At 40.0% G+C, this 15,700-nt stretch overlaps 10 protein-coding genes across 10 annotated transcripts; 5 read left to right on the top strand and 5 right to left on the bottom strand.

Moving 5' to 3' along the window:
- Window positions 1-20: 20 nt before the first annotated feature.
- On the top strand, window positions 21-539 carry ATG29 (Atg29p; the record flags this gene model as incomplete). The annotated part of the gene is made up of 1 exon (XM_018132573.1): window positions 21-539. The coding sequence occupies one exon, from the start codon at window positions 21-23 to the stop codon at window positions 537-539; it is 519 nt and encodes a 172-aa protein (XP_017988146.1).
- A 592-nt stretch (window positions 540-1,131) lies between these two features.
- TUM1 (thiosulfate sulfurtransferase) lies at window positions 1,132-2,034 on the top strand (the record flags this gene model as incomplete). The annotated part of the gene is made up of 1 exon (XM_018132574.1): window positions 1,132-2,034. The coding sequence occupies one exon, from the start codon at window positions 1,132-1,134 to the stop codon at window positions 2,032-2,034; it is 903 nt and encodes a 300-aa protein (XP_017988145.1).
- A 274-nt stretch (window positions 2,035-2,308) lies between these two features.
- Window positions 2,309-3,646, top strand: CLP1 (cleavage polyadenylation factor subunit CLP1; the record flags this gene model as incomplete). The annotated part of the gene is made up of 1 exon (XM_018132575.1): window positions 2,309-3,646. The coding sequence occupies one exon, from the start codon at window positions 2,309-2,311 to the stop codon at window positions 3,644-3,646; it is 1,338 nt and encodes a 445-aa protein (XP_017988144.1).
- Window positions 3,647-3,849: 203 nt separating this feature from the next.
- Window positions 3,850-5,856, top strand: APC5 (anaphase promoting complex subunit 5; the record flags this gene model as incomplete). The annotated part of the gene is made up of 1 exon (XM_018132576.1): window positions 3,850-5,856. One exon carries the CDS (start codon window positions 3,850-3,852, stop codon window positions 5,854-5,856), a length of 2,007 nt encoding a protein of 668 aa, XP_017988143.1.
- On the bottom strand, window positions 5,853-7,976 carry MLH3 (mismatch repair protein MLH3; the record flags this gene model as incomplete). The annotated part of the gene is made up of 1 exon (XM_018132577.1): window positions 5,853-7,976. One exon carries the CDS (start codon window positions 7,974-7,976, stop codon window positions 5,853-5,855), a length of 2,124 nt encoding a protein of 707 aa, XP_017988142.1.
- A 480-nt stretch (window positions 7,977-8,456) lies between these two features.
- Window positions 8,457-8,993, bottom strand: AW171_hschr53078 (HEL135Wp; the record flags this gene model as incomplete). The annotated part of the gene is made up of 1 exon (XM_018132578.1): window positions 8,457-8,993. One exon carries the CDS (start codon window positions 8,991-8,993, stop codon window positions 8,457-8,459), a length of 537 nt encoding a protein of 178 aa, XP_017988141.1.
- A 792-nt stretch (window positions 8,994-9,785) lies between these two features.
- Window positions 9,786-10,610, bottom strand: AW171_hschr53077 (STIMATE family protein; the record flags this gene model as incomplete). Its single annotated transcript, XM_018132579.1, has 1 exon — window positions 9,786-10,610. One exon carries the CDS (start codon window positions 10,608-10,610, stop codon window positions 9,786-9,788), a length of 825 nt encoding a protein of 274 aa, XP_017988140.1.
- Window positions 10,611-10,983: 373 nt separating this feature from the next.
- On the bottom strand, window positions 10,984-11,838 carry AW171_hschr53076 (STIMATE family protein; the record flags this gene model as incomplete). The annotated part of the gene is made up of 1 exon (XM_018132580.1): window positions 10,984-11,838. One exon carries the CDS (start codon window positions 11,836-11,838, stop codon window positions 10,984-10,986), a length of 855 nt encoding a protein of 284 aa, XP_017988139.1.
- A 174-nt stretch (window positions 11,839-12,012) lies between these two features.
- Window positions 12,013-13,890, bottom strand: BEM4 (Bem4p; the record flags this gene model as incomplete). Its single annotated transcript, XM_018132581.1, has 1 exon — window positions 12,013-13,890. The coding sequence occupies one exon, from the start codon at window positions 13,888-13,890 to the stop codon at window positions 12,013-12,015; it is 1,878 nt and encodes a 625-aa protein (XP_017988138.1).
- Window positions 13,891-14,654: 764 nt separating this feature from the next.
- ENV9 (Env9p) lies at window positions 14,655-15,659 on the top strand (the record flags this gene model as incomplete). Its single annotated transcript, XM_018132582.1, has 1 exon — window positions 14,655-15,659. One exon carries the CDS (start codon window positions 14,655-14,657, stop codon window positions 15,657-15,659), a length of 1,005 nt encoding a protein of 334 aa, XP_017988137.1.
- Between the last annotated feature and the right edge of the window lie 41 nt (window positions 15,660-15,700).

Below are 15,700 nucleotides of genomic sequence, written 5' to 3'. Positions count from 1 at the left end.
ACAATAAATAGTAATACGGAATGAACAATAGAAATACGGTCGTTTATATTAAATTCAGTGGTATCAATCGTGAAGATTTTGCTGATACGCCAGTTTTTGACTGGAATTACGAGCAGGATCGAAAGTTGTGGTCTCTGGTTTCTGTTCTACAAAATAAGGAAGATATTGATTGGAACTTACTCTCAAAGCAGCTAAATACCCCTGAGTTCTTTCTAAGGCGAAGAACTTATAAGCTATTCAGTGCACACCTAAAGTCTCTGGAACGGGAGCTTCACCGCAAGGTAACACTCAATGGTCAATATGAGGGAAGTCTAGAAAGGGTACGGAATGGTATCAACCAGTTAGAAAGCACGAACATGTCCAGCGATTCGCAAGAAGATAAAAACGGAGTCAGTAGCTTGCCAACTTTGAAAAATACCAGGAAAAAGCACTTGCAAGACAATGACAATGGCAATAGTTCCGGCATCAGTGAACTTTCCAACTTGAGCGTTAGTAAGTCAGCCTTGGAGGAAGCATTGATGGACAGGTTTCATATATAGCGATGCGGATGCTGCAGCCACATTGAAATTGAGTAGATGCAATTAAGGGGGAATTATAACCTTAATTGCTAACTTCTAGAAGGCGCAACCAAAGAAAATTATCCCGCCGCTAGACAGCTCATCATCACCATCCAAGGTCATCTCCTTTTGGAAAAATGTTTGAGTCACACCACGCGCAACGCATTAATGTTAGAACAGGAACTCTCTTTGCCTCTCTTTTCTAAAATATACTTGGTCGGTTGCAGCTAGCTTCTTTCGCGAAGAATTTAAATGTTAAAGCGCGTTCTCGACTCATAGTCATCAGACGCTTAAAACACTACCATACAAACTCAAGCAAATTACATGTATGAGCATTTAACCATTGATGTACATGGCATCTAAGCTCCGAATTATTTTGTACTCGTGTCATGCGTCAACCTCTTTTTGTGATCATTATCGATGACTTAGTTATGCTATTATATAACCTCTAAATGAACTCACGAAAAGCTTGACTTACCTAGCTAATTATAAATTTTATTAAATCTATGTTAACGAATTTTATTAACATAGTAACGAACATAATAGTACTATTACCATTTATTGCTCCAATTTAATGTCTCTATACAAATTAATTACGCCAGAAGCCTTCCATAAGTTGGTACAAAGTGAGACTGGTCGTCGTGTAATAGCTGTCGATGCGTCATGGATCCCTACAGAAAGCCATGTTGATACTAAGAATGATTTTCTAAAGAAGGAGAGGATTCCAAATGCTGTGTTCTTTGATATTGATAAGGTTAAAACCGATTCGAAGTACCCGCACATGATGCCTACGTTGGACATCTTCAACAGGGAAATGAGCAAATTGGGTCTACTTAGGGATGATATATTGCTTGTTTATGATAGATTGGAGAACTTCAGCGCTTCTCGTTGTGCTTTGACCTTTGGAATCTTTGGGCATCCTCTGGTATATTTGCTCACGAGTTATAGTAAATACAAAGAAGCTAATTTCCCAATTGACACGAAAGAGGTCAATGATTTTACGCCATTTCCAAAATCAAAATACGTCAGCGATGTTGATTTGAGGGACCAGGAAATCATTAGCTTTGAAACGCTACATAATTTGGTAAAGACTGGTGAAATTAAGAACTACAACTTTTTTGATGCTAGAGTGTACGAAAGATATGCTGGTAAAGTTGCTGAACCTAGGCCAGGTTTACGGTCAGGGCATGTCCCCGGTGCGAGTTCGTTGCCTTTCAAGGATGTGTTGGTAGATGGTGAGCTATCATCTGATGCTCTCACATTACAAAGCCTACTTCAGAAAAGCTTTAAAGAGCGTGGAACTTCAATTGACGAGACAAAACCTACTATAGTTATGTGTGCCTCAGGAGTGACGGCTTGCATTATCAAAACAGCTATTGAGGTGGCCGGTTACGGCAAAGCTAAACTTTATGACGGTTCCTGGACTGAATGGGCATTAAGGACAGGTCCCGAAGAGACAGAGACGTCAAGTAATTAGTTTCCGTTTAATTTGGCCCAATTGGGGGGGGTGGTGGGGCTGGTAAATATTAGACATTTTAAGTAGATGCAGTGGATCAATAAATGGTATTAGTTCGTTAATTCGTTAATTCGTCAATTCGTTAATTCGTTAGTTCGTTAGTTCGTTAGTTCGTTAGTTGCAGTATTGAACAAATGTGGTCACGTGAAGAGAACTAATGTTTTTGAAAGATTCATCTTTGGAACATAGTGTGCGATGGACTATAGACAAAACGGAACAACTCCTTGTAACTTTAATGGCTTCTTTACCGCCTATGCAAGAGTCTCTACAACCTCTGGAATTCGATACTCCGATATTAGAGGCAAAAATTGCTGTTCTACCACCGAAAAGAGAATGGAGGGTAAAAGTTCCTGGCGAAGCCAAATTAACGGTTAAAATATTGTACGGTATAGCAGAAGTCTTTGGTACTGAACTTACGAATGATGTTGAATACACATTTCAATCTGCGAACATTGCCATTTATAGTGTGGAACACGTAAAAATTGAATGGAAGTGTGCGGAAGCTTTGGAACCGACTATCTCATCGGAGACATCGATGCCATACATTTACTACCTACACTTTGCACTCGAAAAGATGAGGCTATCTAGTTTTGATGGGCCTAGGATGCTTATCGTCGGTGAATCATCTTCGGGAAAAACTACTCTAGCAAAAACTCTGTCTGCATATGCGTTGAAGGGCAAACCATATACACCGCTGTACATAAACTTAAATCCCCAGGAAGGGATATTTGCCCCTCCAAGTTGCATCACAGCTACCCCCATCTCCTATCTTCTTGAGGTGGAGTCCACGATGTGGGGCCAGAGTATGACTACCGGTGCCACAGCGCTGCATAGCAAACAGCCTATGGTGAAATCCTTCGGACTCGAGCAGATCGCCGAAAATAGAGAGTTATACCTTGAAGCAATGAACCAGCTTTCTAAAGCAGTGGAGGGTAGGCTGAGGAACGACCCATTGGTTAGAAGGTCGGGGATTATTGTTGATACACCCCCACTTTCCCATTTAGACGACTCTTACACTGAGCTCAAGGCAGCAATCTCCAAGTTTAATATTGATATCATGGTCGTATGTTGCCCAGATGATTCACTGGCGATAAAACTTGGCGAAGTGTTCCAATCTCTTGTCAGGATCATAATTCGCATTCCTACTAGCCCTGGGGTAGTAAAAATAGACGACGTTGCAAGAAGATCTTTTCAAAGAAGTCAAATCAGAGAATATTTCTACGGGAACAAGAACACTGTCCTAAGTCCATATACCATCGGTGTCGATCTTATGGATGTTGTAGTATGGAAACCAAAGTCAACCCTAGAACTAGGAGATGCGGGTGCCAAAACGAGTATGACGGAACTGGAAAGAGTGGAAGTCAATGCTAGCAACCTGCAACATGCCATTGTCAGCATCACATACGCTCCAAGGAAAAGTACACCTGAGGAAGTCCTAAAAAGCGGTGTTCTTGGGATTGCTTTGGTGACAGAAGTGAATGAAACGAAAAGAAAAATGAGGATTCTGCTTCCAGTTCCTGGAAGATTACCAGACAAAGCTATGATTCTAACTGCATATAGATACCTAGAGTAATTTCATGTATAATTCCAATCCAAATGTTACTCCCAACGTGAGCAGTCCATAATGATTTAATCTTGTAATTGCTGAACTAGGAAGGCGGCTAACATCGAACTTCAAACATCATGTTTAACGACCACTCGATGACCTGAGTTACTTAAAATGCACACAACTGCACCATATCACAAACACATTGTTAGCTGACCACAAAAGGTGCAATGGTGGTAAATACTGCTCATCGCTTTCAGCATATTCAGCTAACAAAATGGTATGATCCCCATGATATCTCTGGTTTAATGCTTGTGTTGCTTTATGCCCTTGGCACTATTAATATTAAGCCTGAAATTCTTCTTACTGTATTAGATCCCACTGGAATACGGGCCATATACAATTATGATAAAAAAATAGATTTAAATGCCACTGTTAAAATCCCAACTTTAGAATCCTTAGTAGAGTTTTTGATAAATTCCGATGAGGAAGATGCTGCATTGAGCTTAATAAGGGCACTCGATCAAATTCCTAGTATACATGGTTTAATTCAATTGGGTATATTCTTTAAAAAGGGAGTTATTTTGGACTCCATGAAGGAAAGGCAGGAGCCCTTTTTTAAGCGTGGCATTGGAAAAAGGTCCCTTTTCTATGTTTTGTTATCGAAGAAGTTTAGGGGATTCAACGACATGTATCTAAGTGGTGATATGAATCAGAAGTGGAAGGAATTGGAAAGCTATAGATTACAGTTCCAGGTTACACCAGTTTGGTTTGCCATTCGTTCCCAGCTTCCTCCCAAAATCGCCTTTTTGACTAAGGTATTTAATGAGACTGACGATAATAAACTACCGATTCCCATACTTTCAGAACCTCAGGCTAGAGAGGATGATCGGATTTATCCATGGATACTAGCTACTAGAGAGAGATATGAGAACGTTGTGAACATGGAGCTAACCAAGATTAACACCTATTCGCCTCCAGACTTAACGATTCCGGAAAGACTAGTGAAGTATACTAGTTTGCATCAGCGTACCATGTTTCCTAGTGTTTTAATGATACAGTATACGATTTCCCTACTTAATAGAAACTATCAAGAGAGTCAGTATCTTCTGTTCCGAATCTTTGATTACGCAGGATCTAGCTTTGAAACTTCGCAAACATATGATTCAGCTAGTGGGCCTTTGTTCAACTCATTTATGTTAAGTCATCTATTTCGGGCATGCGGGACGCCGCAGGCGGCAGTAAAGAGAATAGAGCATGTAGTTAAGTTGGTTAGAGAGCATGGATCGCTGACTTCCGTGCAGCCAATGTTATATTCGCTATTCATTTTCCTAAAAGACTATCCCCATTTAACCGATAAACTTCAATCAGCCATAAGCCATCTCAAAAAGTACTTCGAGAACACTGCAAGAAACTCATTAACAAGCATCAAGTTTTTATCCTCAATTGAATCCCTTGTACAACTTACGCATGAAGCCTACGTTCCCCAGGCTCTTGAGAACGCCTATAAAACCCGTATGCTTTGTATGCTAGACGATAAAAGTCGGCAGACAGAAAATATTGACCCATTTGCCAATACGGTAGAGATTTGGAACAGAATAGGTATTAGTGAAATACCACCCTGTTATTCGATATATACTACTAGAATCAGAGACTACTCTGAGTATCGCGGTACATTTTCCGAGGTCTTGGAAGCTTTGAACAAAGGAAACGATGCTCCTCTATATTCGTGCAATATAGAATATTGGCCATATGATGAGCAGCAAAAGGTCAAACGATTACGAATTCAATACCTTAGAAAGATTGGAGAATTAGACGAGGCAATGACGTTGGTCAACCTTTACATTGAGGAAACCAAATCCAAGATAATTGATAAATATTGGGAATTTAAATTAATGAAAGAGAAGGTTTATTTATTGCTAGAATGCAATATGGCGGCTCGCTCAATTGCCATTATAATGGCTATGATAAGCGCAGCTGACAAGTGTAAAAACGGATATCAACTTGCTCAATGCTTTGTACTTTTGTCAAAAGCCCTTGTAGCTTTATGCAAGTACGATATTGCTGTACAATTGATGAGGGGGAACATGTATACCGTTTTCCAGCTCAATGACAGGGAATTAGAGAAGGATTTTATTGATATTTATTATATCGCATTGGAGAACAGTGAACCCGTCAAGAAAGGAGCAACCCTTGAACAGCTAGCGAAGCTTCGCAAACATTATCATTATACTTAATCTTCTATATAGTCATTAGTATACATCCCAAAAGAAAGGTCGTCCTTTGAACCAAGTTCCAATATTGGAATAACCGAAGGCCTTCCATGCGCGCATTGGAAAGGCATATTACACAGAGATAATCTCTCAACTAGTTGAACGCACTCTTCGCGTGTCAGAAAGTCGCCGAACATTATAGCAGAACGGCAAGCTTTACTATTAAATATTTCCATAAGTAACCGAGGAATTGCATTCTTACATTTCCACCATTGTAGGCTGTTGAAATCCGTAATAGGGTTCGGAAGTATCGATGAGCTCCTAACCAGTAAATGCGCTTCTAAATCACGAGCGTGTTGCAAAATCGCTCCTTTCAAATAGAAATTATTGCGCTTTGCTTTGACATCTAAGAGTATTGGTAGACGTCTTATCAAAACGTAATCATTTATTTCGTTTTCCGGCAACTCAACTTCTATACCCCAGAAGTGGAATTCATGAATGTAATTTTTAATTAGAGAGAATTCCGGAGGAGAGACTGGAACGCTTATATCACATGAAGTTAACAGGCTTTTTCGCTCTATAGAGAACAACTTCGATAAGAATTCAGTGATGTAGGTTTCTAATTTTATACGTTCGTCAGCAGCATGTTGGTCAATCATCAGCAGAACGGAATTAGAACTGCTACTCAGAGGTGGAGACTTTAACATGACAAATTTCTTATCAATTTGGTTAATAATAGTACATTTTTTAAGTTGCAACTGTTGCAGCTGGAAATCAGTAACAACATAATGTCCAGAAAGGTTAACCAGCTCACTATGAGTACTCAACTTCGAAATAGTACTTGGAACCCCAAACGGTTTCTTAATGGATCGAAAATCGGGATTCTGTCTCTTTTTCCGTATTCCATCTCCTTTCTGTGTTGTACGTTCACAATTCAAAAAGTTATTAGTTGTTCTAGAAAAATTGCAACTGTTCCTCAACAAACTAGATGCAAGGGGACTGCCTATTGTAGCCTTGAGTTCCTGCTGAATCTCCGAATCATCCATTTTGTAACCTTGAATCTTTAAAAATGATTTTGCAACTCGTAATATCAGTGTCTGAATAATATTTGCATATGTGCTATGAATGATGGTCTTCCCTGGATTTTGAAGAAGATCGCTTAAGGTGGATGGACAGTGACACATAATTACGAATGCAGGATAAGAGCAATACTGCTGGCCAGCAGTCTTCGTCCCGTAAGCGCAAGAAATGTGTTCGCCGAAATTGGATGCACGAAACAAACGATTCAAAGCAGCTAGAAACTTCTTATCTTCGTACTGACGTTTGTTGATGTAAATGGATTGACAGCTTTTTGTTGTTAGCGGAAACTTTAGTATAACCCCTTCTACAGAAATAGTCTGGTAGCTCGTGTGGACACTTGCAAATTGGCTCTCATGGTAACAAAGCCCAAACACGCTAGTGATAGCGGAAACTAGCCGAGTTGAAACACTTATATCCGTAGCGGCGTGCCCTGAGATAATTTTCTTTACTTGGCAATTCTCCGTCGCATATACGGTTATCTTGGCTAAGGGACGGAAAATCAAAACCTGCAGCACATAGCTCTTTATCTCGTCGTAGACCTTACTCACTGCCTCTCCCTTTAGCAAATTCCTCCTAATTGGCATATTGTAAAAGATATTCTCAACTATTACAGTTGTACCCTTAGACCGGCCGATCAGCGAATGTTTGTCGCGGGAACTCTCATCGCTCTGCTCAGCCGCCTTTCTTGGAAATTTCCGCAGCCACGCACTTCCACCACTGACATCCGTCTTGCTCAAGATGCTCAAACAGCATATATTTTTGAGTATATGTAATCCTTCTCCCCGAAAGCCAAAAGTCTTGATATCCTCTACTTCATCAAAGTTCTCCAGTTTGGAGGTATAATACCTTTCTCCTAAAAGATCCAAATCCTCACGACTGATACCGTCACCGTCATCCCGCACAACAATTTCCCAATTCTCCAAATCAACATACACTTCTATCTCACGGCAATTCCCATCAGCTGAATTTTGAATTAGCTCTCTAACCGCGGAGCCTATTGAAAGTATTGACTGCTGTGAACCTAACAGCTGACAAACTTCATCCTGTAATTTTCTAATCAACATATTAATAGCACATGCTACTCCAAATCGTCATTCTGAACAACGATCAAGAAGGGGCTTATATCTTTCTAGTCGCGCTTCCGTTAATTGTCTTAAGTTGTTATTATTTTTCATAGTTTTAATTCATAATATAAATTCGTGGCGAAAATTATAAAAAACGGGTTACCCGCCACATAGGGTTTCTATAGTATTTAGCATGCTGTATTTTAGTTCCGAACTATGCACTAAGTGGTATATGTTATATACTTTACAATCATACACAGTAAATAATCGCCTAATGGGATGATAACCCCTTAGGCACGAACGAACACTACCAATCGACATATGCGTGGCGTATTTTACGAAAAAATGAACTCTATTGTCTCTATCTTAGATGAATTGGAACTCTACTAGCAACTCCCCTGGATAACGGTGGTATTAGCAGATGTATCTGTAAGTTATATGGTATTTATGAAGCAAAGATTAGTACTCTCGACGCAGTGCTTAAACCTTGGTGTTGTTACCGTAGAACACAGGTTGTTGGGTTTGAGCGAGGATTGGGACATCTGGAGCTGGGGTCTCCTCACCAAACTTAACGGTAATGTACCTGGTGACTTCATACTTGGTGACAGTCACGGTTTCTGGCTTACATTTTTTATCTGGGTGGACAATTCCGTCCTTGTCAGGATGGCTACCGCTACCTGGAGCAGTTGGCTTAGGATCTGGGTTTGCAGGAGTTGGTTTTTCGTCTCCGCCAGGGTTGCCAGCTGGGGTTAGAGGAGCGCCTGGAGCACCCGGAGCGCCTGGAGCACCTGGGGCACCTGGAAGACCTGGGTAATCAGTACGGTAAGGACCGTGGATATCGGTGGTGTTGTGGATGGTCACAGTGGTCAACAAAGTAACAGTGGTAGTATCATCGTGACTCTGAAGCAATTGATTGTTGTAGTTCGCGTTACTTGGAGATAGAGTGGTTTGGTTGACGTAGGCAGCTGAAGCCACAGAAGCGATGGCTAACACAGTTGAAATAGCGGAAAATTTCATTATTAAAATTCAAAGATTCAGTGGAAAGGAATGACGAAGCAGTTGGATCTTTAGGAATAAGTCAAAAGGAATGGAAGAGTTTAGAAGCTCAGAAATTTAGACCGGAAGTGACTAATTGGTTGATTTTAGCGTTGATACACAAGTTTTCTCAAGAAATGGTCTGTGTAGGTTAACCAGTACTATTTGGCAATTTTACTTATATATATAATCATTACGCATTAAAAGGTGTAGAGCAACGCCAATAGAGATATTCGCGATTAAATAACGCCACATAGTTATAACAACAATAACGGCCTGCTACGGAAACTACGTGAAACTTAAAAGCGTTGTGCATTCAGTTCGCGTTGAAAAATCGTTCCACGTGTTTGTCTGGGTAATTTCGCGTAAAACAAAATACGTAGATTCTACGTAAAAGCTCTATATTCCCAGGCAAGAAGGGGCGCTTCTCTTTCAACGTAACCCTGAAAACCATCAGCTTCACCTAGCTCAACTCACGTATTGCGGCTGACTCGAATAAGGCTTCTGTACAATAAAGGGATCAGAGATTTTTTTCCTTCCATCTTACGTATTCGCTTGGTAAAGCAACAATATAGTGATGACAAAGACAAATCGTTAAAAAGGCCGCTTATAGAGATTCTAGAATCTATAGAACAATTAAAATGTACAGATTGTTTAAGTTTACTGTCTTGTGTTCTGGGAATGTGATGATGGAGACAAAGGAGCTGAAAAGAAAACAAACATTTTTAAATGCAGTAAGAAGTTCAAAGTTTTAAAAAATGGGCGGGACACGCATCATTCTATTGAGCCGTAATTGGCCTTTTTAGGGCGGCGGTTGTTTGTTGTGATTATATTCCTATCTAGGTACGGAACACTTCCAATTAGATTCTCTACATTCTGCCTTCTGAGGCTCTCGGACGATAGTTTGATTATGTTATCGATGCAGAAGTACTGGAAGCAGTTGAATACAATAGGTGCAACAAACATTACAAGAAATACTTGAAAGTTTGGCCAAGGGTCTGACCATCCTAATATAATATCTGCAAACCAGTATGCTGCGCCCGCAAAGTAGCGCAGAATAAGGTAGACGCAAAACTTCATCAACGAGAGGCCCGCGAGGAAGATCAGCAGCTGCTTGACGAAGGCCGTTACAATTGGTTTGCTGCGGATATTATGGTATTCTTGATTATCTAGAGCGTTTTTGTCATAGTGAGAATAATAGTTGCCGCTTTCTATGTTCGAAACATTTAAGTGCGCCAGACAGGATTGGATAATACTTAACCAAAACCAAATTATCGGTATCCCTATTGTGGTGTCCATTAGTAAATTCACAAAGTACCAATCGCATTCGCTGTCGTCATTGCTGTCACCTTGCATCGATTTCAATTTCGGATATGGCATAGGCGCATCTGAAACGCTTGTCAATACGTTAAAGAAATGCACGCCTACCGCACCTGTTACCTGCTTGCCGATATCATAAAGCCATACTCTCCATGGGCGTTTAGGATGCTCGTACTCACGTTTCAGTAGTAAGAAACTCACGCCTATTATGCCCATGAAAACCTGTATAAAAAGTGACACAGGTCCTAATAGTTCACATGATTCATCTTTACTTACCATTGTACAACTACTGGCCTTAAGATTGTAGTTTCTAAATTTCCCCTAAACCTTTCAAGAGTACATAGCATGCTTTTCATCGTGTGCGATGCCGGGCTCAGCAAAATCATATAAAGTGGACTCCGAAACCCGTACGTAAATAATGATGTGTCTTCATAATGTTGGAGTGTCTTGTGGTAAATTAGAACGTTCCTTACAAAGTTGTTGAGCATCGTTTATGCCATTGTGGGGCTTGATGCTGTGGGATACGTCTTGCGTGTCCTCGTAGATGACCAAGGCCACCGCTTAGGGTAGTATTCACCCTTATTGCAGTAGCATGGTCGTAACCTGGGAATAGAGCGGATCTGTTTCCCACGTGACTGGAAATGTGTTAATCTTAAATCGCTCGGACATGAAGCTGTCCTGGGGAATCGAAAGGTTTGGATGTTAAACTCTGCTTTTGATCTACGCTATTTCTGGGCGTTCTGCTTTCCTGAGTACATGGAACCAACTCTATGACTTCTTCATACTGTATGCTTGTTCGACGAGCAGATAGCATTATTATGCTGTCCGTAAAGAACCACTGGAACGCATTAAGAACTGCAGGTGCGATAAACATAATGATGAATATCTGGAAGTTGGGCCAAGGATCTGACCATCCTAATATTAGATTTGAGAACCAGTAAGCTACTCCTTCAAAATAGTACAAAATAATAAACGTGCACAATTTTGTTAAGGAAAGACCAGTAATAAAAATTAGCAATTGCTTGAAGAACGCCGAGTAAAGAGGTTTGCTGGGTGTTTTGTTTTGTTCCGAATCAACACCAGGACTATATTCATATTCAGGGTAGTAATTTCCGCTCTCGATGTTTGAAATATTGAAAAACCCTAAAAGGTAGTGTATAAGTTTCAGCCAGAACCATATAATAGGCACCCCTACGGTAGTGTCCATTAGCAAGTTTGCAAAATACCAAAGGCATTGCTTATCGCCATGGTCATCTTCCCGTGAGAATGCCATTTTAGAATTGGGTAGTGGCGCGTCCGATACACTTGTTAACACATTAAATAAATGTACACCTAAAGCGCCAGTAATTTGCTTTGCAACATCAAACTTCCAAACCGCCCATGGACGTTTTGGACGCTGATATTCACGTTTGAGCAGCAACAAGCCGAGGGCGACTACACCCACAAAGAACTGCGTCAAGAGGGAGACCGGTCCTAATAGTTTGCACGATTCAACTTGGCCAACCATTACAGCATCTGCTAGTTATCTTCAAAGTTCCAAATACCACGATTTATAATTTGGACTCTTTTTTAGGATGACTACGAGTGCCATGGGGTAAAGTCATGCGATATACAATGGAGAGTCGAAAACGGTTCATCGTTGGTAATGATAGTTGATAGTAATTGATTAGTTCTCTTCTGATTACAACATATTCTTACAAAGAGAGATAAGGGCTTGATAACTGGGCTCATTGTTTAACGCTGTTGGCGTCTTGGCGTGCTCGATTAGTAAGCCACAAGTAAATCTAGCGTTATTCAAGACGCTTTTTGAACCTGAATCATCGTTGTCTCGCAACTGTTGAACAGAGTCCAGTAGGATCTTCAGCTTATCAGCATAACGTCCCAATAGCTCGTCGATCTCTTGAGGTTGGCTACCATGAACATAAATTCCAAGGGATTTTGTGACATGGAATAGATACTGTATGGATACGCCTTGGTTCTCAGAAGATGGGTCATTAAACTGTAATAACGCGTCAATGAGCTGTTCGAGCTGTTCTTTAGGTACAGTTTCGCGTTTTTTACTCAATTTGTCCAATAGCAGACACACTGGGACGCCTCCGCTATTCAAAACGACCTCGAATAGATCTGGCTGCGACATCAACGCTTGGCTGCTAAAGGTGGCCAAAATTTTTTTGAGTGTAGCTTCAAGTAGGGGAGATAAATTTGTGTAATATTTGCATTGTTCATTGACCGATTTGAGTACCTTAAATAACTGAGAATAGTCATCATCCTTTAAATCAACAATGGAGACGAGATTCAAACATTTCTTAAAAATATCCAAGAAACTCTGGTAGACAAACGGATCTCTGAGTGTAGAGGTGCATTTTATTAAATCGCGCAGCGAAATATGTGAAAGCAACTCATCCACGTCCTTCCTTCCAGATATAGAGTTTGATAACACAAACAACGCTGCTGAAATTGCATACTCATTTTCAGAGTTTTTTGCTACCGCGTAGCACATTTCTCTGTCTTCGATGTTCGTATTGGTCTTATTAGCGGAAACGTAACCTACAAAAGACGTGATTCTTCTCATTATGATCAGTTTGTTACTGAAAGCCTTATTGTATAGTATGTCTAATGCTTCCAAGAACTTTCGCTGCAAAGCGCCACATCTGATTGGGTCAGAGAAGTCTAGCGAATCGTTTCTGTCAAGGGAATCCTCTAACACTCTGGTTAGATTAAAAAGTTCCTCCGTTATTGGATCGTCCGCAACTTCTTCGTCCTCATCTGCTTCTTCTTGCTCAACATTTTCTTTATCTTCTTCTTCTTCATCATCATCATCATCTTCTTCTTCTTCTTCTTCTTCTTCTTCCTCTTCTTTTTCGTACGGAAACTCTTCGCTTACAGATTCAACGGCGTCTGCAAACCTTACCAATAACTTAGCCAATTGTTCAACATTTGAAATATTTATGTGCTCGGCATAAAACTCAACCAAATCACTTAGCAATGCCAAAACCAACTGTAACAATGTACTTTCCTCTCCAAAAATATCGTATGACTCTTTCTCCAATAATCTTAGTAAGGGACCGGTCACGTTCAAAGAACAACGTTTAACATATTCTTCATTGCCCAAACAGAAGTTACGAACTAGAGCAACAGTCCGCAGCTGCAGTTCTGTAACGAACGTCTCATGTATATCGAGCTCAAGAATTTTTCGAACATTCTCGTCCAGAATCGCGTTAGGTTTACTTATATCCCCGCTAATGAAAGCATTACGGTTCTCATCATTATCGACAAAGCTATTAGCAATACAACGAATCATCTCTGATGACATCCGTAAAAACAATGAATCTTGTCCTTTCAAAGCTTCGTCTAATACCATAGCAGTCTTCTTAAATAGTTCCTTCAAGAACCCCGTTTCCAATATTAATCGTCTATTAGATTCAGAGCGAAGGTGTACTGCCAGTTCATCCAATACCTTGATATATCTTTCAACATAGGCCTCTTCTAGGGGTACTTCAGCCACAGTATTAGCTTCAATAATGGGCTGAAGTTCAAACAATAGCTTTTCGTATTCCATGCGTTATTAATTGGGTTCACCCATTTATGCAACATATTGAGTTTAAACGAAGTAGGTTTTTTTATTACATATTTTTAAAAGCCCCGGCAGCATGTTAATGCAGCACAACAGCACAACAAAATTCATAGCAGAGTTCCTTTTTCTTCATCTACTGAGCATCAATTGAACTTTAAAAACATCATATATCCTATCTATCCTAACTATAGCTTTTAGCGTAAAATATTCCTAATAAACAAGGAAAGAGCTGTTTTTGTCGGAATTTCATGTAATAAAAGGATTTTATAATAGAATTTACCTTCTGGGTACCATAGTGATCAAGTAAAAGACAAAGGGAGTGTAGCCTGTATGTATCTTACCTTTCATACTTTAATGTTCAACATTTTAAATGTTACTTTTAGGTTCAGAAGTCATCAATTAGGAAGAAAATAATACTGTTTACGCCAAAGTGAACATCAATAAAGATATCAGAAAGGTGAATCTACAATCTTAATATCCAAAGCCTCATTGAATGCTTGGGAGCTTCTAAGACAACTCTGAAAGGGCTTACAATACGAGTTGAGAGATCTAATATTATTTCTTTTTAAGTAGCCAGCTAAAACTCGAAACTACTAACAAAAAAGTTTCCATTAAAATATCTTAGACCATAAGGTACTGGCAAAACTTCATTAAATACTCTATTCCTAAGCGATTAAACTTGGAGAATAACTGAACTTCTATGCTTAAAGACCTACTCTCAGACTTGTTCAGTTTAAAGCATAACAGTTATGATAGACTTTGATCCTGAAAAATTACCATACTTTGATCCTATAAAGGACAGAAGAGTTGCCCTTGTTACCGGAGGTAATAGCGGCATTGGGTGGTTCACCGTACTTCATTTATATATGCACGGTATTATAGTGTATATTGGTGGTAGAAATCATACACGCGTCCGTAAAGCCATTAAGGAGATTAAGGAAGAGGCAGTGAAAAGGCGGTACGTAGTTGGCAATTCAGCGGAAGATGTCGACCGTTACTTTGGGGAGTTAAAGTATTTATCAATTGATTTAACCGATTTGAATTCAGTCGAGCAAGCAACCAAGAGTTTCCTTCTGATGGAGCAGACTTTGCATATTCTTATAAACAATGCGGGTGTAATGGCGATTCCATACGATTTAACTAAAGATGGGCTTGAAGTCCAGATGCAGACTAACTATGTTGCACATTTTTTATTGACAATGCGTCTACTTCCATACATTGAGGCGTGTCATGGCAGAATTATTACATTATCGTCAGTTGGACATCATTTACAGTTTAAACACTTTGACCTATCCCAGCAATTCAACTACCGCCCTGACACTTTATTCACATGGATGCGTTACGCAATGGCAAAAACCGCCTCAATTCACTTCACAAAAATACTATCAATTAAGCACCCCGAAGTACTATGCATTTCTGTCCACCCCGGACTCGTCATGAATACAAATCTATTCAGCTACTGGACCAGACTACCGCTGGTAGGAATTATCTTCTGGATCCTCTTTCAGATAGCGGGCTTCTTTTTTGGTGTATCCAATGAAGAAGGCTCAATGGGCACTTTAAAAGGGGCCATATCGCCAGATCTTACACTGGAAAAAGATACAGGCAAGTACTTTACAACTGGCGGGGTTGAATCGAAGCCAAGTTCTGTTGCGAATAATCTTGACTACGCTACTTCGACCTGGATCAGTACAATACATATTCTACGTGACAGAGGATTCGAAGTTCTAAACAAAAAAAAGACAAATAGTTAAAATATTAACATAATGCTCATAGATAAGTATACGATGAAGCA

This window comes from Eremothecium sinecaudum, chromosome V (assembly GCF_001548555.1).
Source record: "Eremothecium sinecaudum strain ATCC 58844 chromosome V, complete sequence".
Taxonomy (NCBI): domain Eukaryota; kingdom Fungi; phylum Ascomycota; class Saccharomycetes; order Saccharomycetales; family Saccharomycetaceae; genus Eremothecium; species Eremothecium sinecaudum.
This window is presented reverse-complemented; position numbering and strand designations above follow the sequence as displayed.